Raw genomic sequence first — 27,029 nt, 5'->3', positions numbered from 1 at the left:
GGTTTTTAGTGGAAAACAACCCTTATATTTGATGAGATTATTCATGCCACGCAACATGCCCTGAGGTTAGAGATTTATGAAAAAACCATAGAAATTTTACAGAAATCATTTTGGGCAGGCATATAGCAAAGATAAATAGCACTCAAAACACCAACTAAATATTTCTCTTTCGAAAAAAGGAAAATTTATTAGAATTTTATGCCTTTAAACAAACTATATTAGAGAAGAATACAGGGGAAAAAACATGAGTTATAAAAACTAGGAATTGTAAATTGAATATTTTATTTTAATTATTAACTTTGTTTTATTTTATTGATTTCATTTTATTTTCATTTTAATTTTTATGTAATTTGACCCAATCAAAATGAACAAAAAAGGACAAGACATTACAACATTACATTACAATATCTCTTCTTTTGTATTGGGGTGGAGAGCACTTCAATGCAATACTATTATGAATAAAATTAAGCTGATTATTTATGATGATGATGATTATTAACATCCACTAATATTTATATAATCTATTAGACCAAGCACTTCAATGCAATACTATTATGAATAAAATTAAGCTTATTATTTATGATGATTATTATTAAAATCCACTAATATTTATATAGTCTATTAGACCTTAAGAAGGTAAAAGATTAATCAAAATTATTTAACATTTTATTTCTATGCTAAAAAAAGAAGTGAGAGAAACACTTTGGATGACGACAATTTTGTTGAGGTAAAGGTCAAGAAGGTTGGTAGTGTGACAAATATTTTGAAAATTAGGTTGAATGTAAATATAAGATGAACAATTTAAGAGAAAGTGTTTTTCATTGTCAACCCTTTTAAGATCATACTAGTGACAAACTCTTTCATCCCATGGCATTTTGAGAATTGACCAATGCCAAGTTTCACTATGAAGCTCATGAGAATTAGTTCTAATCTTGGCAATGTTCATTTTCTTATTAACATTAGTCAAGATAAAGAGATAGTTTTCTTTTTTGAAATTTGTTTGATCACCTTCTTATAATATCCTAGTTTAGTTTCCTTTTTCCTTCCAGAGCTTTATTTCCACACAATTTCTCCTTAAATTTGGAAGTAATAATATTTTTAATATTATCTAGATTTTGCAACATGAACTCCTCTATCCCCCAGTGGTCCAACCAAGATTGAGAATCTTTATACCACCCTCATTTGATTGATAAGTGGGGGTTTTGACTAGAGTTTGACGCAATTTTAGGAAATCTCTTGGTGTCCATGTTGTGTACTTTCTTCTTATTCATAAGATACCTAGTTTAAGCCATACTTTCAATCAAGAGGATAGGGTAAGGAATATTTCCTTTAATCTTGAGGTTGTATGTTATAAACTGCTTTTGGATCTGTTCAATTTCCCTCCATGACTCTCTAGATATACTGTAACCCAAAACTTCACATCTATATAAAATAATAGGAGTGGCAAGAGTTTGAAAGAGGAGTTTTTTTTTAGTCCCAAATCCAAAGATTTGTCGGCTTACAATTGTTTTCAAAGACACAATTGTTTTTCATCTATTTCACCTTTTTCATGTAATAGGTGACCCATTGAAAGTATGCAACATGGGTACTCCATGGATGCAAAATTAAATTCCGCATCTGAGTGTTCTTGCTTGAAATTTGAATAAAATCGTAGGGAGATAAGTTGAAAATTTGAGTTGAAAAATTAGTTTTTTCTTTTTCCCCTCCAAAAATGGATGATGTAATCTAATATTATGTTATAATTTTCACTATTATTTTATAATATTCCTTAGGAGAGCCATTTTAGATCTCAAAATTTCTCTAATGTTTCTAAAAGTGGCAATATATATATATATATATATATATATATATATATATATATATATATATATATATATATATACTTTGTAATTCGTAGTAATGCATAGTTATTTTCTGAGTGATTTTGGAGGGATGTTATATCTGCATTCCTCCAGTAGTGGGAGGTACTTTAGAGGGCCCAAAAAGACTCATCCAAGTTGTATCAGATACAAATCCTTCAACTTAGATGTGATATGGTATTGGTTATGGACTTTTTGTTTTTATTTATACATGTTTATGTACAAAGCCATTTAGGCCAGTTTATCCACCTTAGTCAGTGTAATTGTCAGGCTAGGAGTAACTCCAGACTTGGCAGAAAAACTGATTCATTTATTTCATTAGGTGGCTATTGTTATATACATGAATGTGACTGATCAGTTCATCTTCTTGATGACTGTTCACATTCCAAATTCACCCAATCGACGAGGATTAGGTGTCAACATTCCCCCCCTTAATCTGAAAGAATGTTGGTGAGTCCAAGCATCGTTCTGAATCTTTCAAGATTTTCTCTTCCAAGCGCTTTGGTGAAGATGTCTGCAATTTGCTCATTTGTGGAACAATGACGGAGATGGATTGTTTTGGCCTCAACATGATGTCGGATCAGATGATATTTAGTATTGATGTGCTTTGTACTATCATGGAACTTTGGGTTCTTGGCCAACTTTATTGCAGAGGTGTTGTCAATCATGAGTGGAGTTGATTGTACTTGTTTTACCTACAAATCTTCAAGAATTTTCCTGAGCCACACAATTTCTTTCGTTGCTTCAGCTGCTGCCACGTATTCTGCTTCTATTGTGGAATCTGCTGGAACTGATTGTTTGCGTGATCTCCAAGAAACAGCTCCTGATCCAAGACTCATAGCATATCCTGAAGTAGATACTCCGGTTTCTTTGTCTCCATCGAAGTCTGAATCAGAGTATCCAATCAAGCTGAAGTCGTCCACCTGTGTATACTTGATTCCAAGGTCTTGAGTTCCCTTCAAGTACCTTAGAACTCTTTTTGCAGCAGACCAATGTCCCTCACAAGGCTTTTGCATGAACCTGGAGAGGATTCCAACAGTAAATGAAATGTCTGGTCTACTAGTAGTGAGGTAGATGAGACTTCCTACAAGCTGTCTATACTTTGTTGCATCCTCAAATTCCTTTCCTTCAATAGATGTGAGCTTTAAGTTTTGTTCCATTGGAGTAGAAAGAGGATTGCACTCTGTCATGCCAAATCTGTTTAACAAATCTCCAATGTATTTATTTTGAGAAAGAAATATGGATTTTGGATGTTGGGTTACTTCAATGCCAAGATAGTAATGAACATAACCCAAATCAGTCATTTCAAAACTTTTTCTTAATTCTTTCTTTATGGATGCAATATAGCTTTCATTGTTCCCTGTCATTAAAAGATCATCTACATATACCACAAGATATACAACTGTTTTGCCAACTTTCTTGACAAATAAAGTTGCATCATCAAGATCAAAATGATTGAAGTTGAGTTTCAGAAGATGCTCAGTTAGTTTTTCATACCAGGCTCGTGGTGCTTGTTTGAGGCCATATAAGGACTTCACAAGTTTGCATACTTTATGTTCATGTCCTTTCACAGCAAATCCTTCAGGCTGGGACATAAAAACATTTTCTTTTAGATCTCCATTCAAGAAGGCAGTTTTTACATCCATTTGATGGACTTTCCAACCGTTCTGAGCTGCTAGTGCAAAGAGTGTCCGAATGGTGGCCCATTTTGCTGTGGGGGCAAAAGTTTCCTCATAATCGACCCCTTCCTTTTGTGCAAAACCTTTTGCCACAAGCCTAGCTTTGTGCTTGTCAAGTGAGCCATCGGCTTTGTACTTGTTCTTGTAGACCCACTTGAAGCCAATTGGTTTGGTTCGAAATGGAGGATCAACCAGCTTCCAAGTGCCATTCTTTATGAGGGCATCATACTACTTTTTCATCGCTTATTTCCATTCATCATGAGAAGCAGCTTCTTTGAAGGAAGTTGGTTCAAAATCTGTAGACAAGTTTAATTCACAATCATAAGTAACATCCATATCAACAGGTGAATTAGAGTCATCTACATCACCTCCATTTTGTCGGTTTGAATTTCTGGTTCCTGTTTTTCCAATTTCATCAGGATGAACACTTTCAAGTGTCTTTGTCAGCCACTTTGGGGGACCTTTCTGAGATGGTCCAGGCTGCTCTGTTGATTGAGTTGGGACTGAATCAAGATTGAGTCTCCCAATTCTATCAATTATATCACTTAAAGCATCATCCGTTGTTGGAGTTTCATGCAGAGGAGATTGTTCTTCAGAAGAAGATTCCACATGTTGTTCTAGTATAGGAATCCCCCCTTCAAGATGTGGAATCTGATTATCAAATTCTTGAAATGATTTCGTTTTTGCGAATCTATCCAAGCGATCAAGTTGCCGCTCAACAACATTGTCAGATTTGAATGATTCCAGAAAAATGACATCTCTAGATACAACAAACTTTTTATTTACTTCATCATAGAGGCGGTATGCTTTAGAGGTGTTTGAATACCCCAGGAAGATACACTTACGACTTCTAGCACCAAGTTTTTTTCTATGTACCTTTGGTATCAAAGCATAACAGGTGGAACCAAATATCCTGAGATGTTTTACCGAAGGAACATGTCCATACCACAATTCATAAGGAGTCTTGTTTCTTATAGCATTAGATGGACATCTATTCTTTATATATGCACCACATAGAATAGCATCAGCCCAAAACATTATCTTTACATTTTTGAAGAAAAGCATGGATCGTACCATATTCAAGATTGTTCTATTCATTCTTTCAGCTACACCATTCTGTTGGGGATTATAAGGCACAATTGTTTGATGTTTGATCCCATGTTGGCGAAGATAGTGTTCAAATTCATTTGATGTATATTCTTTTCCATTATTAGTGCGAATAGACCCAATATGAGATTGTGCATCATTTTCAATCCATTTATGAAAATTCTTGAATGTTTGAAAAGCATCAGATTTGTTCTTCAATAAATAAACCCAACACATTCTGGTGTAATCATCAACAAATGTCATGATATATTTATTTCCATTTGCAGAAGGAACAGTGATTGGTCCACATAGTGACATAAATCAGAATGAATGAGTTCAAGCTTCCTATATGCTCTTGAATGTGAATCATGAAAAGACTGTTTGTTATGCTTTCCTAGAATGCAAGCATCACATTGCTTATGTTTCCTAGGAATTGTAGGCAAACCAGTAACACCATTTTTCTTCAATAAGCGGAGAATGTCATAGTTTAAATGTCCAAATCTAGCATGCCATAATAAACTTGATGGAAGTGTACCTTCTTCATGATGAGAAATATATGAGAAATGTTGTGCATGAGCAGAGGTTCCTTGCAGTTTGAGAAATCTTTCTTCTTCTATTCCCCTCATGACAAGTGAGTGGTCAGATGCTTTTCTTACCTCAAGCTTGCCATCAAACATATGAATGGAGTGACCTTGTTGGCGGATGTGGACCAAGGACAGCAAGTTTCTCTTGAGCTATGGGAGATATAGAACATGATCCAGAAGAAAGTCTGGAAGACCGGGCAGTTTAAGCCTGATTGTGCCAAGCCCTGATGGCTTGATTTTTGACTGATCTGCAAAATATACCTGCTCCATCAACATTGTCAGTGAAATCTTCAAAAAAATCTTTCCAATGAGTCATATGACAGGTTGCTCCTGAATCAAGCAACCAATCATTTTTCGAAGAAGTAAGTGAAGCATTAAACAAATCTTCATTTACTCCAATGTTACATTGTGCCTCAATATAGTGAGCGGATTCAGGTGCTTTACCTTTGTCTGTATCATCAGTTTTACCTTTCTGCTGGTTTCTTTTCTGCTCAATTTTGTCCCATGGTAGCTTGCATGTAGAAGCATCATGTGATCCATTTCGTTTGCAGCGAATGCAATGCAGATCTGCTTTTTCTCCTTGAGAATGTCTGCCCCCCTGCCTCTGAAGTATCTTCCTCTTCCTCTTCATCCACCTCTTCCTCTTGTAGAATCTTGAGCAGAATGCTTTTCTTTATGAGCAAGGCAAACAGTCTCTTCAGAAGATTCAAGGACTGTCTTCTTTCCAAAGGCTTTCTCTCTTTCAGCAAACTTTTTCACAAGAGAGTCAAAGGTTATATCTTTAAGATTTCCAATTGCTTGTAGAGACTCAAGATAATTGGAGTAAGTAGGATAGAGTGCCTTGAGAAAAGCAATAAGAGGGATATCCAACTCAACCTTAGTGGATTTGATATCATGCATTATGGATTTTACTTCAGATGCAAGAGCAAGAGGATCATTATTTTTCAGTTCAAGAGTGAAGAGTTTAATCATGAGCTGAACAACTTCAAGTGCAGAATGTGAGCCATAGAGTTCTTTGAGCTTTTGTAAAGCTTCAAAGGCAGTTGAATATGATGAAATATGGCGACTTACTTCTTCATTTACAGATGTTGCGATTAATGCATATGCTTTGTTGTTCTTGTTATCCCAAATGACGAGCTCTTTGTCTGATGTAGGTTGTACTGGGTCATTGTCTCCTTCTCCGACACACACTCCTTTCCACAACTCATTGAAGATGAGGGTGTGTTTTATCATCCAGGACCATTCAGGATAGTTCTCCTTGCCAGTGAGAACTATTCCTACCATAGAGATGATTGAATGCATTCTGTAAAAAAAATACTTCTGCTGATAAAAAAAAAATTATGCCAATATATAGTAGAAATGTACTCAAAAGGGCATTCTCAAAGGGTATTATCATCCACTAAAATTTCTAACATAAGATTTTCATATACCCGTTGAATCACTGTCATCACAACTTCAATACACAGACAAAAAATGACTTTCAAAAATGTACACAGCTACCAATAAAAATCATTCCATGCATGCGCAGCAGTAAACAGCATGGGATGCTCAATCTTTTCACACGAGTTTAAAATTCAACAAAAGATCTGTGGTGCTCAAATATCTCAGTGGTCTTCCCAATCGCCGACTCCACAATTTTAAACTGTAAGAGACTCCATATCTTTCTCATACCATGTCAGACCATGGATTAAGGTTCGTTTGGTGACAAAATAACATATCGTTTGAGTTTAGACCCCACAGCCTCCAAAGCCTGACGACCGAATCAGTGAACGTTAACATTTAATGCATCCTCTCTTGCATATAACTACATGCATCGAATATTTTGCACAGAATTAATATATTGTCATTAAAGGAATTTTAACTATAACATAATGGAGGACAAACTTCAAAACACGCAATTCGGTAGCAGCAGTTTGCTTGTATTGAATGTCGGACAGAACTAGTATCATCGACCTCGGGCCTGGTTTAGTCGTTGCCATTCCAGGTAGTAAGTCGTTGCCATTCTTGGTAATTCATATCGTGTTGGTAAGGAATCAATCCCTTCGGTAAATCCCTGATGCCCGAGCTGCAGCAGATTGGAGAAGATTCGGTGGCGCTTGAGGAAATGACTGCAATTGAGAGCAGGCTAAATATCGCTGCCACAAATTATCCTACAGCGTTTCAATGGATTGAAAAAGGGTAGCACAGCGTTTACGTTTGAGATGGAATGAAAAGAGCAGCACAGCGTTTCAATAATGTCAAAACAACGTTCAGTAATGAGGTGTAGTAAGTGAGTTTGCAGTGCGTTTCATGAACCAAAAAACGATGCCAGAGCACTAGAGCGTTGGCAGAGAGGACAGAGAGAGATAATGTAGCAGAAAATCATGTCACATAGAACGTTAGGGTACAGAGAGCGTTAACATAGCAGAGAACTTTCGGACTGCAAAAACGTTTGAGCCAGAACAAGAAATCCGACAAGCTGAGCGGATGGCAGAGAGAAGATGGCATCATTTTTTTTTTTTTTGAATATGGACAGATGCGTTATGAATAGAGGCAGCGCTGGAAAGGAATATGGCAGAGGGGATATGGCAGGACAAAGGGGATATGGCAGACAGAGGAGTTACATCTATTTTTAGAACCTGGGAGCTCTGATACCATGTCAGGCCAAGAGTAACTCCAGACTTGGCAGAAAAACTGATTCATTTATTTCATTAGGTAGCTATTGTTATATACATGAATGTGACTGATCAGTTCATCTTCTTGATGACTGTTCACATTCCAAATTCACCCAATCGACGAGGATTAGGTGTCAACAGTAATTTTGTTTATGTTAGGATTCAATTATCCCTATTATCCCTTTCCTCTTTAAGGAGAGTGTACTTTTGGATATGGTCAGGTAGAGGGCCCAAAAGGACCCATCCAAGTTGTATCAAATACAAATCCTTCAACTTAGATGTGATATGGTATTGGTTATGGACTTTTTGTTCCAAAAGTTGTATCAAATACAAATCCTTCAACTTAGATGTGATATGGTATTGGTTATGGACGTTTTGTTTTTATTTATAGATGATTATGTACAAAGCCACTTACTGATATGGTATTGGTTATGGACTTTTTGTTTTTATTTATAGATGATTATGTACAAAGCCACTTAGGTCAGTTTATCCACCTTAGTTAGTTTAATTTTGTTTATGTTAGAATTCAATTATCCCTATTATCCCTTTCCTCTTTAAGGAGAGTGTACTTTTGGATATGTTCAGGTCTTCCTAGTGAAAGACTGACCTAAATATCTAATCTCACCATGTAAATTTCAATTTCCAAAGGTAATACAATTCTCTCTCTCTCTCTCTCTCTATATATATATATATATATATGGAAAAATTGTTATAATTTTATTAATAAAAAATAATATATATATTTTAGGAAAAATTGTTATAATTTTATTCATAAAAAATAATTACAATATAAGAAATTGAATTAAGCCAAACTATTATTTTTTATTACAACATCTACTACATTAAAGGACATCTTCACTCTAAATACCTCTAAACACAAATTTTATTTTATTTTATTTATAATCTCGTTAAATTAATATTAATTAAAATCATAAGCCATTTTTTTATTTTTATAATTCGACTTAATACATGATTACATGCCTAAATCCATATACATTTATGTATGCTCCTCTTTTTGAGAAAAGGATTCTAATTTTAATAGCTACATCTTCACTATAAATACCTCTAAACACAATTTTTATTTTATTTTATTTATAATCTTGTTAAATTAATATTAATTAAAATCATAATCCATTTTTTATTTTTATAATTCGACTTAATACATGATTACATGCCTAAATCCATATACACATTTATGTATGCTCCTCTTTTTGAGAAAAGGATTCTAATTTTAATAACTATTTACAAGGAATACGCAGAAGAAGGCAGTGTGTTTCCATTTATTTTATAATTTACAGTTTTTAAGTAGAAGTATACTAATACAAAAAGTCAAAGACATTGATGCTAGTAACAAGGTCATATAGCTAGCATTTCCTGTCACTTAGTTTAATAAAATATTTTAATGTCATGATGTGTTGTATGTACTCTAAAAAAATAATAAAATTGTAAAATGAGTTATATGAATATTTGTTTAATTTTTTTTTATTAATTTTTTTAATATAATTAAACATTTTTTAGTAGATAAAGGTTATATATATATATATATATATATATATATAATTGATATTGAAGAGAATGATAAAAAGTTAATAATTATTTATTTAATATTGAATGATGGCAATTTTTTTTTTTGGTATAATGCTCATATTATAGTACACATGTCATGTCATTACGTTAGTTTTACATATTTTTTTCAAATTTATATTTTTTAAATTAATTTTTTGTAAATTAAAAAATAAAACCCATAAAATACACATCACGTCATTAGAGTATAAATTGATATAATGAGAGTTGTACAAATTGTATACATGCTATTTTTATATATTTTTTTCAAATATATATTTTTTAAATTAAAAAATAAAACCCATAAAAATTGTCTATTTAGTACTTTACACCAATGAGAAAATGGAATTTTTGAATTTAATTACAAACCATTTGTATTTATGGTATAGTAATTAGTAGCAATTGCTCCAAAAGGTGCAAAGAGAGGCCGATAGAATTTTTAAATTGAAAAACATGTATTTTAATTTTCATAATCAAACAATAACAATTCAAACATTAAATTTAATTTTTTTTGTTTATTTTTTTACTAAGTTTATAATTTGTAAGTATATCAGAGTTTGTTAACAAAAGCATGCATTCTAGAATGTCATTACAACTGCAAGCTGAAACATTAAATACTAGACACTCAAAATGCCAATGCATTCTAAAAATCAACCAAATTAAATTAAATTGAGTGTGTCACAGATCCATTTATGCATGCAAAAACAGCTATAAAAAACAAGAAATTGTAATGTGGTTAAAAATTGTATTGCTAATACATGGCTTCTTGTAAAACGTTAAAAGTTCAAATTCAAAGGTTAGAAAATATGCATCTAGGAATCAAATCACTATGCAAAGACATTGCATTCATATTTAATTATAGGTTTCTAAGAATTGAGATAGTCAAGTAAAATTCAATTAACCACGTGTAGTTTTTCTATATTGAATTGTAAATAGTGTTTTTCCATTCAATTGTAAACGATGGAGAGTTCATTCATGTAATGGGAAAATTTGACATCTTTGCATATTCATCTAAATTTTTATTTTCAATGTAAAGCAGTAATTGTCTCCACATTGAATTATATATATATATATATATATATATATATATATATACACTTCTTATTTTATTATTTTTATTTTATATTTCAAGAGTAGAATGAATTGTAGGTCCATATATTGCTACACATAGAAACAAATCTTTGGACATTATTCCTGTAAGCATTGAGCTTTGTAATTAATATTTGTGATGGAAGACTATTATTTTAATTGTAGAATTCCCATACCTAGAAATAAGTATTTGGACATTATTACCCTAAGAATTAAAGTCAATAATTGATATGTCATGGAAAATATTATTTTACCAAGCTAAAATTTTGCATAAGCATCTTAGTGAGAAAAATACATATTTGAAAACAAATCCAATTTATATAGCTTCCAAAATACTTCTACTACTTCAATTAGTAAAGGGAACCTAGCTTTCCTTTATATTTATGCAACAAATATAATAAATCAAAGTATACTATTAAGGTAAGGCTATTGTTACTGGTTATGCAATTTAGCTTGCCTTCATATTTATGAAACAAATATACAACTCAAAAGTATACTATTAAGGTATGGAAAATGTCATTGATTCCATAATTCATAGAACATAACAAAGTAGGTCATAATGGCACATTATCTATTCTATTGCCTTATAAACCATTTTTAATTAAGAGGAAATAAAAATAGTGCAGAAGGAAATGTTAGTATTTCTATGTTGAGGTCCGCGATCTAAAAAAGGCTCCATCCAAGATGAATTGCTTCCTTTGCATTTTCGACAATGTTCTTAATCATTGATGGCTTCTTGATCTCATATGCACTGTAAGTTAAGTCTATCACGAGACTTCTTGAGGAACTATCTACACATCATACATGCCATCTCATATGCACTGGAAGTTAAATCTATCACTAGGCTTCTTGAGGGATTGTCTATACATCATACATGCAATCTCATATGCACTATAAATTAAGTCTAAAAATAAGTTCAATATTTGTATCATGTATTAAAGAATTTTTATATTTATAATATTTCCTTTTAAAGAGTAATTACGAAAACAAATTTTATTTTAAAAAAAGAATAATTATAAAATAAAATTAAAGATAGAAAAAAAAATTTAACCTAATCAACAATTTTCAAGACTATCATTCCAATACTTTTTGAGCCTGTCACCCAACAATCTCGAGCAATGGAGATTATTAAAGTTATTAAAGTTCTTGTGAAAAACATTTACATTGAGAAAAATTTATTTATTTAAAAATTTATTTTTTACTAAAAAATATAATTTTATATAATTTTATTTTTATTTTTTTAACTAAAAAATATAATAAATTAAAGTTCATCACATTTCACATCAGAGTTATATTAAAGAAATACTTTTATTATAATAAAAAGAATTATTGAAAATATATAAGTTAAATCTTTTGACTCCTAAATTTTCACTGGAGCAATGTTTTCATCAAAATCCAAGAGGGGGCTGTGTGGAAGAGTTTGTATGTAAGAGGGGGCTGTGTGGAATAGTTTGTATGCAAGCCATGGCTCCGTGTACAGCTAGCTATTGTTAAAAAACAAGTAATGTAAAATTATTTAGTTTATTTAGTTTTATGGTAGTTGCTCATTATGCTAAATCCCTTGGATGAAGTTGATTACTTATCACCATTGGGTTTAGAGGGTTATGATCCATCCCCAATTAGGTTAAGTGGGAAAATTTAAAATTCAAATTGAATTGACATTGAAATAAAAGATTGAAACTAAGATAATCTCATGATTTAAGTAAAATTTAATTATGTGAACAAAATTTCATTGGTTCAACTAAACCTATAAATTATAATCCATAGAAATTCAAATTTAACCGGAATAAAAAAACTTACGTCTAAAATATTAAATTATGAGATAAATTGATTTTATGTAAAATGATATTTTTCTTGGATGTATTAAAATTATATGGAAAATTTTGTATTAAATTTGTATAGAAAAAGTTGTATTATAAGATAAATTGATTTTTCTTTGAAATGATCTTTTTCCTCAGTCTACTATTTTGTTTGTTTATGGAAATTTTAACACTTCGAAAAAAATTTCAAGTTTTTAAATTTAAAATTTAAACTGCTAAAATATAAATAAATTTCTATAAAAAACTCTATCAAGTTTTCACAGAATCAAAAACAAACAAATTTATCCATAAATCTTTGAGTTATTATTTTCCATGGGTTAACACAACCCGCTCATCTTTGTTCAAACGCTTCACTAGAACAACCCCTACATATTTTCATAACTCAGTGGAATCTATAACTTGTTGTCTCTGCCTCTCTAGAATATATACCAATAATTGTTCACGAAAAATAGAGGAGGATGCACTAATACCCAAACTTAAGACTCGGTTGTCAAAGCCTCTTGAGCTGGCCGAGAGAACAAAGGAAGAATTTTACGAATTTTGAATATTCATGACACTATTTACACAGGACAGTGAGAATCTTGGATAAAATTTGGAAAATTAATCTATTTAAATTATTTAATATAAACAACCGCCGATAAACCGCGTCCACAATTCCCTTCAATTTGTTTATCGGCTCCAATCCAATCCAGATAATAGTTGATTCTCGTTACCATCAAAATAACGCATTAGAACAACAAAAAATAAATGCAAGGGTAACGACAATAAATGAATGTAAGAATAATATGATAGGAACAATTTAAAATCTTGGTTAACACTTACAGGCGAGCATAGTTCGGCAATGTTACAGTTAACAAATGTAGTCAGGGCTTTCACTCTGGCTGTCAGTACAATTGTGTATAGGAGCCATAGGTTTGCAGCCATGGAACTTAGCGCAAATCCTGTCAAATTTACACCCAGTTTGGGCCAAGAATACTGATTAATTTTTAATCGCTGATAGTAAATGCTTGCTGCTACAATACATGGTTGTTTGACTTTTGGATATGGGTTGGTTTTAAAAAGTGGTAACGAATACTAATTGGGTTGGATTTGTAGTATTGGTGAGGTAGTTTTTCTAGTTTGTTATTCTTTGTGATCAGGGCAGGGCGTGTTTCTAAAAGTATATTAGAAAAATCAAATAATAATTTAAATTAAAAATGAAAAATGAAATTAATATTACCATATCTTACTTACCATGGGACAAATGAGATTCCATTGCTGATAATATTTCTAGCTGAAAATAACAACATCAGGTTCCACTATATTAAATAGCTTCACAACCACTGTCACAACTCCTTTGAAGAACACAGGCCCGGACACTCGACAGAGCGATTTCTCAAGCCTCTCGACCTTAATCCACGTCTCGCCCATTCTCACTGCTTTCCTCGAGGCAGTACACAGTTCTTCAAGTCGTACTGCATTCTTCCCCGAATGTTTTTTCATTTCCTCGCACATAAATATTACATTCGCCTACCTTAACAGAACGAGGGATAATAATCATCGTGTAGAGATTACATTCGCCCACCTTAATTGAAGGAGGGATAATAGTCATCGTGTGTGCAGGAAAATTTGTTGGTCGTGCACCACAAAAATAAATCGACATTATGAACACCCTCCGGCAGCGAGTGAAACAACAGGGGTATTGGCGGTTGCGGAAAACGGGGAGGCAAGTACAGACAATCCACTTTTAAAGGAATACGGAGATGTAGGAGCTAAGAGGACGCATCCACAACACAGTGAAAGAGTTTACCTTCATGGCTAGATCTCCGCCTTCCACCGTGATGAGACCATAGTTACCAAATTCGAATTCGAATTCGATACGATACGGGAAAAATTCGTCTCTATAAAATACAATACGGAAAATTTTTTCGACACTATACATCTTACAAATACTTAAATATATTTATTTTTTTTATAAATTTAAATAAACAATCTTTATATTCAAAATCTTAATTAAAAATATAAAAACTGTATAAGTTGATTTTTTTCCAAAATAGAAGTTACTGTTTTTTTATGTTTTATATAAGAGTTATTGATTTGCAAGCAATTTGCTATTTTATAATTTCTTGTAAGGTAAGAATTATCATTTTTCTTAATTGCAATTTGTCATTTTATAAAATTTTCTAATATAGAAATTACTATTTTTTTTATTTTTTCTATAAAAATTATATATATATATATATATATATATATATATATATTTTATTTTTTTCCAATAAAAATTATCAATTTGTTAAGATAGAAAAAGTTGATATTTTCTGTATTCAAACTTCTGTAATCACATAATGAATTAAGCAAGTTGATATTTCTTATTAGAAAAAAAAAAAAAAAAAAAAAAAAAAAAAAAAACCGTTTTTTATAAGAAAATTTATAAAAGGTAATTGATCTTAGCATTAGCTTTGCCTTTTTTTACATTATTTCAATTTTCCAATAAGGTTGCCTAGTTCCAAAATTGTTTTGCCCTTCTCTGTATTATTTTCACCAACATTGCGTAAATCAGAACTTGTATTTTTCCAATGGATAAACAAAGCAAAGTTAGAATTAAAAATTTACATTACCGATTCCTATTCAACAATTAAAAGATACGTTCAATGACCTATTTCCACTAATTCAACTATTGAAGAATAAGTTTTTAATTTAATGAAATAAATATAAATTTTATTTTTTACAAAATAAATAAAAAAAATCAATATTTTTAAATTTACATACGTACAACACCATAAACACGGTTTGAAAATCCCCTAATTTAAAAATTCATATTTATTTAGTCAACCATGTGGATGTGTATATATCAAACTTGCAGATCTATTTACCGTATACCTTGTGTATGGCCATTGTTAGGTGTAACGAAGCACAGGCCATTGTTCAGTGTAATGAAACACATTATATATTCATGTTCGGGTGCGAGAAACACGTTCAACATTCAAGTTAAGGGACGAAGCAGGAGACAGCGAACTGGAACAGGGGAATTTGAGAAAAATATTGCACCCTACCGAATTGGAATACCGAAGAACCGAACTCGCGAATTAACATATTTTTTTCGCCGATACGGACGAACTTGGTAACTATGGATGAGACCAACGCCACCAAGAGAGACAGGTGCCAAATTACAGGGAAATCCACAAGCGAGACAGGCCAAGAGAGACAGGTGCCAAATTACAGGGAAATCCACAAGAGAGACAGGTGTCAAATTACAGTGGGATGGGCATATGTCAATCAGATCAGAGTATGCCACATGTCAGTTAGAAAATAGAAATGTTGACCACTGCACTGATTGAAAAGGAAAGCCTATTGGCCTAAATATTTAACGTTATTTTTCAAATTATTTATATTTATTGTGCATAGTAATTAGTGATATAATAAATAATACAGTATACAAAAGTCATATATTGCCATAATTACACAATAAGAGGGAGACATTTCAACCAGTCATATTTAAAATAAATAAAAATAAATTTAATTTCATAATATTAAACTTGGAATAAATTTTAAATGTTTTTAGTAAAAAAACACTAATAACAAATCAATAAAAAATTAAATGCTAACCACAAAATCAAATGTTTCATTTCAATATAAGCACCCTCAAGGTAACTACTAATACAAAAAGTCAAAGACATTGATGCTAGTAATAACTATGTCAAATGTTTCATTTCAATGTACAGGACCCTCCTATCATACATCGGGACATCAAACCAAGCAACATTTTGCTGGATGAACACTTGAATGCTAAATTATCGGACTTTGGCATCTCGAGGAGCACAACAGATTTTATAAATACGTACATTTCAACGGGACCAGCTGGCACCGTCGGGTAGGATTTGTTTTAATGTTATGATTGTATACATTATTAAATTTCTTTAATTTTGAGAGAATATTTGGGTTCAAGTGACAAGATTATACTATAGTTGAATATTTATTGTTGAAATCATCTCTTCACGGAAAAATTAAAAGAAGTTCATCTATGTTGATTGTTGCTGCTACCGGCTGTTTCCTTGAAGGTTCCCAAGCTTTAGTAGGATTATGGATTTTTTTTTCCTCGTGATTCTAAAATGGTATATAATCACTTTGCAAATGGCTCTATATAATCACTTTGCAAATGGCTCTCTTCTTGGTTTAGATGGCGTAGGAGTTGGTGGAGAAGGTAAGAGACCACCTTAACTTATTTTGTGCAGCTTCGACAACCGTCCGTTGTTATTGATTTGAAGATTTATTCTCTGTTGGTTGGAATGTATGGTTTTTTAGATTGAATTTGGTTTGTGTGGAATTATATGGTGTGATCGTGTGTTGATCAATATAGATTTAATATAAGTCGAGAGATCTAATGTTTTTTACATGTAATTTTTTTATGAATTTGTATTATATAAAAAATTTGTATAGCTATTATTTTTTTTTTAAAAATTAGAATTTATATTTGGGTCAATATTAACAAAATTTCAATTTTGATAAGAGATGAACTAAGTTATACATCACACTGAAGTGTAAAATGAATCTTTGACTTAACTAGAAATCCTAATTAAAATTAATTTCACAATTATAGTTTAGATGAGATTAATGTCCTTAGAAAAATTAGACCAAATTTCATTTCTATTAATTCAAAGATATTCCTTTTACAAGTAACCTAATCTTTGTGCTGAAAATCCTCTAGGCTTCACCTATATATATGTCTTGTCGGCTATCTAGTAGGATGCAAATCAAATGCGTGGAACAAATTCTTCAATCTTTCTTGTGGTCCAACAATGGTGGAGATAGAGGTCTTCCAATGGTACCTAGACACTTGTACTATGTCTATGTCAAAGGAGGTGGAGATTTGGGGCTTCTTAATGTTGATTCATAGGGAGCTATTTTTGTTTTCAAGTGGGTTGTGAGTGGGTTATGAGATGATTGAGGATTCTTTCTCGGAAAAATTTTGCTATAACACGTGGGTGTAATTCATCAATAACATGCGGGTGTAATTCATTTTATGATGTGATTAAAATCTGTGGTATGTTTAGGTTGTTTGATATTATTATTTCTTCTAATTTATTAGGTTGTGAAATGAAATGATGTTTTAAAATTTATGAAACTAAAAATAGTTTATGAGATCATTATTTTCCTGTTTTTTGTTTTTTGCAATTTATCTTTTTCCGATTCAAATTGATGATGATCTGGCACAACCTTCCAACAATCCCCTCGCCAAAAAGACAGTGCCAAGAAACTGATGCTAACATGTTTTCATAACTTTCTCTGATATCTTTGAATGCATCACATTCCAAAATGAAATGTTTTTCCGCTTCCACTGCCTCAGAGGTGCAAAATGTACACCCCTGTTCTTCCCAAGTTTCTTTAGGCCTTTTCCACCATCTTGTTTCACACCGAAGTTGATGCCAGTTGGTCCTTAATTGAGCAATAAAAACCTTTGCCCTACACGGAATGCTAGTTCCAATGAACTCTTTTTGTTATAAATCACATGTAAGGTTGAATTCCTCAATGTACTACTTCTTCTTTCCTATTATCATTTCTTCTCATCTAACCTATTTGATTTGAAATTTATAAATCATTTAAAAAACATTTGGAAAACTTAGAAGTTTGTTCCTAACCGAATCATCTAGAACTTTTCACATAGTAGGTCGAGAACTTTTCACATAGTAGGTCCAGTTGTAGGTCGGGTTGGGATTTAGCTTGAGACCCAGTTTGGAGCTGAATGCTTCAATACTAACGCATTGTTGAGTTTTCACCAGTCTAAACTCACAAATTGAGTAGGACGGATGTTTTATATTAGAAGAATCTTTGGAATTGTGAGGTAAGCTCGTGGAAATAATGGAGAGTGTTAGCTTGACAGAAAGCCCACCCTTCTTTGAAAAGCTTTTTATCAAGTAAATTGTTGGCTGATTTCGATTAAGGACTTGTTCAACTTGGACATTGATATGCAAGGCCATTGTAGAGATATTGAGGGTGGGTGTTTCGTAAGCAGATCTAGTAATATGATCCCAAAATTTCTACTACCTGGCAAGATATTTTGTCTTCGGTTCTCAAAGCTCGTTCGATTTCTTCCGACTCACAAGATGGGTGGACTTGTAGGTTGCATAGCATATGGTCCATTTCAATATCTTACAAGTCGTGAGTCTTTCCTTCCCCAGTAATCCACCAGGCTTTCCCATCAAAGCCTGCCTAGTGAGAAGGGGCTCACGGATGGGCTTTGTGTAGGTTATGGCAAACTCGAAACCATAAAACATATTTTTTGTGATGGTAAATTTGTCAAGGCACGTTGGCAACTATTATCCACCCTGATTGCGAAAACAGTCCTAAAGAGAATTTGCTAATTGATGACAGAGTTTGATGGCAGAACTGCGTTTTACAAATAAAGGTACAGGCTCCTTCAAGGAGGAAGTTCCTATCCACATAAAGATGATTTGGTGTTGCCAGTTGGACGTGGCTATAATGACCTTGTTATGGACGTGTTAGGGTCGAGCCTTGGGGATCTCTTTGGTTTCTGTAGTCGGATGTTTTTTATTAAGACTGTTCTCATGCTGTCAGATTAGATGATAAACAGGGAAAAGAGAGGAATCATCATTTAGTAGTAATTTAGTAGGGTCTCTTGGCGGTTTTGAATGCTGAAGCTCAAGGCTACTTCTCCTGGAGGGCATTCAGGCGCATATTTTACACCTTGAGAGATCTTTTGATATTCTCTGCAGCAAGGAGAAAATTAAGGGAGACTTTGAACCACAGGCCCTGTCATGAAATGGCACAGGGCTGTTGCAAAGATTCACAAGCACAAATTTTATGTGGAGAAGACTCATGTGCTCAAGTTTTGCCAAAACAAGAGGTCTGATCGTGAATGTCTTTACCAGATCCTGGGTGATACAGCGAATGGAACATTTTGTGATTTATGACAGTCGTTTTTGTAGTTCATCATGATTCGAAGATTGAAATGGGTAGAATTCTCCGGCCTGAAAGAACTGTTGATACTCCTAGGATAATTGATAGGGTTGTAAATATTGCAAGTGAAATACACTGCAGTACAGAACCTTATTGCACTGAGCCAAAGTCGAATGGCAAAGTTGTTTTGCAAGTGACCATCCATAGGATTTGAAGTGCGTTGACAATGAAAGAGTTATTTAACGCCAATTTGTTCTCGATTCTTTTATGATGATTGGAACAAAGAATGTACCCACTGGAGAAGGGTATATATGGCTCAGATTGCTTTCATCCAATCTAGAGAGATAAATAGTTGAATGCTGGGTGGTGACAACAAAAAAATTCTCAGCTCTATGTGGATAGGAACCTCGAGCTGATGCATCGCATCAGTCTAAAGCACAGGATTTAGTTTCTGCCTACCATAAAGAGTCAGGGTCCTCCTCATCTTGACACAAGTTCAATTCTCTGCCTTCAGGTGCGCAAAGGATCAACCTCAGAGAGTTTATTCCAGCTAGATAGAGAAGCCAGAATGAAGGTGTTAGGGGCACAGGTGAATTGGTCATAATGTTTTGTTATATATATAAACATGCGCCACAATTTTTGGGTGAAAAGTCTAATTGTACTTGTTGGAACTCATGAAATTGGAAGGGAGATTTAGAATAAAGATGAAATGAATATTATTAAGCAATGGTACATATTAATACACATTTTAGTGGTGTTCAATTTCAGTGGTGTTCAGTGACCATTGGTTTCATATTCTAGGAGGTCTTTTGGAATCTTGATGACTATTGATCTTTACTTGAGGCTTTTTGCCTTCCACTCAAGTGATTGTGTCAAATTTACATAACCCTAATGATTAGGTTTCCAACATTCCTCCCCTTAATCCAAAGGGATGTATATGGGTCCATGAAGAGAGCTGAAACACAAAGGTGGATTGCAGCCAATAATTAGATGTGCTCTCTAAAGTGGTGGTTTAGGGCAAGCCACCAACCAAATCATGCTCATGGAACATGAGTTGTCTTAGGTTACAATGGAGTTTATAAAATGATGGGAATACCTCATTGTAATGTAGACCTGGAGGTGAGTGGTGAAGGCTCACTTGGCTGATTGGCCAGGGTTTTGGCCAATTTGTCATTTGATCATCGAGTTAACTAGTGTATAAATATCGTAGTTGTGGACATTATCGTAGCTTATGGTTTACTGCTAAGTAGAGATTGGTCTAGCAAACTAGTCTCATTTATGAATTCCATACAAGGGAATGTTAAGAAATTTGGTTTACTCCTAAGTAGAGATTGGTCCACCAAACTAGTCTCATTTGTGAATTCCATACAAGGGAATGTTAAGAAATTTACGGCAGAGAAATAAATTACTACTGAGATTTATCGAGATTTACATAGAGGAATAATAAAATAACCAGCAACAATACACATAATATTTATCCAGGAAAAACCCAACCCAATGAGCTCTCATTAGGATGAGCATTCACCACTCACCTCCAGGCCTACATTACAATGAAGTATTCCCAGTTTTTTATAGGATCCATTAAATGCAATACCACAGACCATAATACCATGGGTACACTATACCATGTACCCAAAACCACTACTATTTACCCTACAACAACATACTAAAAATACTTCAAACATAATGGCATAAAGTGATGTCATATAAATAAATGAGATTAAGACATGTCAAATGTGAATTAGTTTTTAAGATATGTATTAACATAATGATAGCTTATTGTATTATTGATAGATTGATAAATAGACAAATTAATAAATCAGGGTATGATTGCTTGCATGATCATTAGATAAAATGAGTTTCTTTGTACATAAAGAAGATGAGATTACTTTTATAGACAATTATCCTACATTACAATTCTAATTCCAATTTCAAACCATTCAATTTCATCCAGGAAAGTTCGTAATTCTTGTGACCTCGTTCGTAATAACAACTTGCTTATTTACTAAGATTCATGTTTTATTTCGTTTTGAAATAGTTAATTATGTAACGAATAAAGGTAAATTTACAACTTGAAAATATGTACATAACTATACCTTTCTAGCATGAATATATATTACTTATTACTTTGATGGTCAGAAAAGCTATTTTCACTATTATTTCTAAATAGGTATTAATTCATCATGTGTATCATTTTTGCCAGGTATGTGGATCCACACTATTTTCTACGGAAACACTTAACTCTATCCAGTGATGTATATAGTTATGGAGTAGTCTTGCTTGTTCTTATTACAGGGCAAAAGGCTATTGACCATGATCGCGTGGAAGAAGTCAATCTTGTTGAATGGGTATTAGCACCTACCTTAACTCATAAGAAAATAGCATTATATTGGTTTCCATTTCTTTTCCGATAATAATATTCACCATTCTTTACATTTTTTACATGAATTTGTCACTCTAGTTGTATAATCTTACACTATATTATTACATCATAGCTAAGTATAAAGAATTTTTTACTTATTTCAAATCTAAACTGTAATCCAAAGATGGAAACGGTGTTAAAACCCCAGCCAACATATAATGGAATAAGGATTATAACTGTCTGAAAGTTGCTGCAAACTTGAAACGATTAAATACTATTTAGTTATTCTTGATTGTTGACTGCAATCTATTAAAAACACAATTGCATGCATTGTTTTAAAGGATCTAATTCTATATACTATGGGTAATAGAAACTATAAAGCCCATGAATCTAAGAATGTGAATTGACAATCCATAATAGATAAAATACCAAATGCATGGATCTCAGTATCTTTGTAGAGTAGTTTCTAGGTGCATACCTTCTTTCACTCTTTTTGCTTCAAGGCCTTATGTATATGCATTCAGCTTTTAATTTGTTTCTCTGAACTAGGAATTGGTTACAAACTACCTTGTCCCACCTAAAAACACATAAAGACGACAACAACAACAAAAATAACAAAAAACCTATCTTTAGTATGAATGCAAATCACAAACTTGCTGAAACAGTACGAGTGTGGGTTTATCCAGTGTTTTAAAGATTGAATATTAATAAGTAAAAAGCCAGGAAGAGATCCAATTTGTTATGAAAATACAAACCAAACTTTTAATCATTTGAAGGTGCTTTATGCTCGCTATTTGAGCATCACATGACAATCCATAATCTAAAAACATGGGATCAGGAGACACTATTTGACCACCACATGACCGTTCATGGAGTAAAGACTTTGGATTAGGGAGCAATAATGGAAGAAGTATTGTCCGAGGAGAAAGATAATTCTGGTTCATTATGAGTTTAGTAAAAGATATAATTTAACAATATAGATCTAAGATATAATTTAACTTATGTAGATCTATATCATCCCATATAAGAAGGATGAAAAAAATTAAGCTTTTCTACCTATTTAACATTGATTTACTTTGATTTATTTTGCTATTATAAAAAATTTTGAACTTTTTCTATTTAAATTTCAGAAAGCCTTTAAAAAAAACAGACGACAATATGAATTAAAAGAAATTATTTTGTCGAAGGATAAATTCTTTTATTATAATTTTTATTTCTAATCCAATGGTTTTTCGTAAATATTTGGGTTTACTGAATAGTTAATACTGCATCAAGTACTTCATTTCCAAGTCCTTTTCTTTATTTGTAAGATAAAGAAGTATTACCGGATGCGGTTGGGAATTCAGAGTATGATGCGTCTCTTTCATTTTGACTTCGATTTGCCAATTTTGGCCATTAAAATTTGACTCTCATGGATCTATGGATATTAATAATTTTGCTGTGTATGTAAAATAGGTCAAGGCCAAATCTCAGAAGGATGACTTGGAATCAATTATAGACTCGCATCTTTTAGTACGCGAAAAAATTCCCCAGAGCTTTAGAACTGTAACTGAACTAGCCTTGAAATGTGCTGCATTTGAGAGATCTGAGCGCCCAACCATAAGCGTAAGTTTTAAGCACATTCTGTTGAAATTGAAGATCCTCTCTGTGTTTTGCTGAACATCAGTTTTCTACACTGTTTTTTGGATAGACTATCTGATTATGTCGTGTGTTTTATAGGAAGTTGTAAACATACTGGGGACTGTACTTAAAAACGAGACCACTTATGAGAGGAGAAAAACGGACCCGAGCTTTGATGAGGACCTTGCGAGTAGCTCTATAACTCAGCGATCATTTCAAGAAATGGACTCTAGTCTCACTGGCCGTTGATATTGACTGGAAGCCCTCGTTGCAGTAGTCCATTTCTCTTTCAGTATCTTCTTTTTTCACCCTTCTATATGGGTTTGTACAGGCGGCTTTTGACTGAGATTGTAAACGTTGATTATAAATCATTAACTGATATATCTGATTGAATTTCACTGCTGTGGTAATGATTTGTGACTATTACTAGAAAGGTAATCTCACAGTATCTTTGCTAGAAAGTCTGGAATACATTTCACGAATGTTTGGTAACAGTTACTACAATCATACTCTCCATGGAGACCTACTTTACTGGCCCAAAGTGATTCAGCATTTCCATCCAGAGTAAAATTCAGTTCATTCATGAAAAAGCTTTTGGGGATTGGACATCTCAAGCTGTTAATTTCGTGAGATATGTATTACTTCTAATCTATTCATTTTGGCTAATTATTTTTTAATGAGCACCTTGAATGTGGTAGAAAATAACTTGTAATTATCAAAATTTCAAATGTTTATATTTTTTTCTCTATGCATTTTTCTACATACAAGTAATTTTTTTGCATGGGTGATTTGTTTAAAAAGATTACAAAATGACATCATACCAGTCTCATTGATTCTTTTTTTTTCAATAGAAAAAACAACATCCTTCTTTTAATTAAAATAAAAGATGTTACAAATTCTGCCGTTATAACTCAATTAATGTGTTACTGTAGAGAGCAGATTTCAAAATTAACTGAGTTGGCCAGTTACTGTAGTGAGCAGATTATAAGAATTCCACATGTAATGGCTAGTGGAGAAAACCGAGATAACAAAAGAAAACGAGTAGGGTCATAACAAACAACAAAGAAAAAAATATGGCAGACTGGGGAACAATGGTGTTGTATCGCCCGTGCCAGACTGGTCTCAATGCCTTTCTTACTATCCATCTACCTGGGCTGAGAAAAGTGTAGGGAGACAAAGTCACTAGAGTAGGATGGATCCAGCACAGATGGTTGACTGTTGACAATGAGTTCATAGTGAATCTGCCCAGGAGTGGCAGAGCATGCTAGCTTGGACAGCCGATCAGCAGGGGCATTTTGTTCCTGATATATATGGCAGAATTGAATAGAAGAGAAAGATGCCTTCAACTTCTCAATCTGCTCCATCCAGTGAAGAAGAGCAGACACTTGCAAAGTGGCCCTCCTATTGGCCAAGTCAATCGTGATCTTTGAGTCCTTGACAACCAAAGTGTCCTCCACAGCAAGCCATTTGGCACATTTGAAAGTCCCCGATAGCCCCAGCACCTCAGCTCTATTGTTAATACCATGACCCCCGAACCAATAGAACTGAAAGACCATCGATGGGCTCATGAAAATAATGACACCGCAGCCACACAGTTCATGTTCTAAGGCACCATTGAAATAGCCTACAGTGTGATGCGTGTCGATTAGCTTGTGAAGCTTGTGACGAAGGCGATGAGCTAGGTTGCAAGGGTCGATTTCCAGAAATGAAGCCATAATTTTGGAGGAAGTGTGCCTGGAATCTTGGATTTTATTCTCAAAAATGATACCATTCCTACAATGTTAGATTCCCCATAAAATGTATAGTCGGATGGCCTTGTATATAGGATTGTGAATAGTCCACCAGAAAAGACAGTTGGAAATGGACGACTTTTTCACCATGGGAATGATCTCGAGAGCATCGCAGACTTCTTCCCAAATAAATATACCAACAGGGCAAGTAAGAAGAAGATGCTTGATCTCCTCATTTGTTGATCTGCATAGTGGACATCATCAGAGACCCATAAATTCTCTTTTTTCCAAATTCTCCCTGGTGAGAATTTTATTGTGAATGGCCAGCCAAACGAAACACTTCATTTTCGTAGGAACATTCCACTTCCACATTTTGGCCAGCCAGTGATTTTGAGGTTTAGGCCTCTGCTTAATGTGAATGTGCCTTTAAGTTTCTTGGGTAGAAATTTCCTTTCCAAGGGAGTGTTCACCTGAGGATAATCTGTCTTCCTGCTCAAATAAGGTGTAGAAGTCCAACTATTTCTCTATATTTTTTAGATAATAGTTAAAATTGGTTCCTTTGGTTTGGTTTGTTTTTTGTAATCTAAGTTTTTGGAAAAAACTTATTATAAAAATGAATTTTTATGTTTTATGTAATTGCTTTAAAAGTTGTGAACGGATTTAGAAATAATCTCACAGGTTGTTATTTATCATAGACTCAATAAGAACACATAAAATGAGTGGAGAGTGGGTTGAATGGTTAGATAATATATGCTTGTGAGTTTGTTGTTGTAAATCTCCCTTGAATAATAAGAATACCAATTATTATTGCCCCATGGATGTTTTGCTCACAATGAGGGTTTTACCACGTAAAACAATGTGTCAATTTTTGTGTTTTATTATTCTGCTATCTTGTTTATTTTCCATTGTTTTTTTGAATTAAAATTTATTTGCAGGTGTTGACAGTGTTGGACCCGCCAACATTCAAGGGATCTCCCCAATATGAAGTCCTAACTAGACCTCACATAGTTTGGAGTAGGAGTCCCAATAGTGTGTGGCAACATTATGCCTTGACCACAAAAACGCGCATAGGGAAGTATGATAAGTTTGGGTGAGAGAAAGTGTGTGACCCTGTGGAGAGTCAAGTGTGATGTTTGAAGGTTCCAACACATTAAGGGAAAGTGAAGTGTGCCCCTTGGAAGCTTGTAATAGTAGGCAACTTGAAAGGAACACACGAGTGAAATGAGATCATAGGCTAAGATGCGGAATAGTCCACAAGTTAAAGCGACGAGTTAATACAACAACACGCATTCAACAAGATTTATACAAATTCAAACGAAATAGTTCATAAGCATATGCGTAAGTTAAATAACATACTTTGCAAATACAACAAGAATAGTTCTACTATATTCACAACATATGCATGAAAGTGTGTTGGCTCTAATTATAAGTGAAAGTTTCGTTCATACATATACCATTGACAACCACTAACCACAATAGTGGAACATTATAGTCAAGAACAACTGCTCCTCCAAAGAAGTATATTCGCTTTACGCTACGGAGAAACCAAGGCTCTTCATAATATTGCCAAGCTCTTCCTAAGCCTAAGCCTAGCCAAAATCTTGGTTCCCAAAAGCTTGTTACATGAGTTATGAGGTTATATTTATAACAAGAGGGGATGACTCTTCAACTCCCCTTTGTTACCTTTGGACTACCCTCATGACTCTTCAACTTCTTTACAAAATGACACGTTACATTACATGATGAATCTTCATATTCCAATATTGGCACTTGGAATTTCACTTGCAACATAATTACAAATAATATTACATTTTACACTTGTACCCATATAAGATAAAATAGGGTAGAGACAACTTGATAGCCTAAAAAGACACACAACTATGATGTTTGAGTTTGGGAGAAGTCTAGCTCAATAACCTCCACTTGCTACTTCTTGGTCACATATTGGTGCCAAGCTTGATACTGTTTGATGATGTCCCAAAACTGCATAACAGTGTCTTGCTAGAAGCAGACTCTAGCCTCCATGGCATCTGAGTACACTATCTTAGAACCTGTGTCCAATTCATTCTTTAGCATGAACATCATTGTT

General features: G+C 33.4%; 1 protein-coding gene across 5 annotated transcripts in view; it reads left to right on the top strand.

Annotated features, from left to right (window-relative positions):
- LOC149212441 (putative receptor-like protein kinase At2g21480) overlaps positions 1–23,887 on the top strand; it is a 448,846-nt gene extending 424,959 nt beyond the window's left edge. For all 5 annotated transcript variants that reach the window (XM_089391848.1, XM_089391847.1, XM_089391849.1 and 2 more), the window contains 4 exons: positions 16,036–16,184; positions 21,432–21,576; positions 23,046–23,195; positions 23,310–23,887. In XM_089391848.1, the coding sequence (XP_089247974.1) occupies positions 16,036–16,184; positions 21,432–21,576; positions 23,046–23,195; positions 23,310–23,459 (594 nt within the window). In that variant the 3' untranslated portion in view covers positions 23,460–23,887. The remainder of the gene's footprint in view (positions 1–16,035; positions 16,185–21,431; positions 21,577–23,045; positions 23,196–23,309) is intronic.
- Positions 23,888–27,029: the final 3,142 nt, after the last annotated feature.

This window comes from Pinus tabuliformis, chromosome 1_1 (assembly GCF_031772625.1).
Source record: "Pinus tabuliformis cultivar Carrire ecotype Pingquan chromosome 1_1, CPIR1, whole genome shotgun sequence".
Lineage (NCBI taxonomy): Eukaryota > Viridiplantae > Streptophyta > Pinopsida > Pinales > Pinaceae > Pinus > Pinus tabuliformis.
This window is presented reverse-complemented; position numbering and strand designations above follow the sequence as displayed.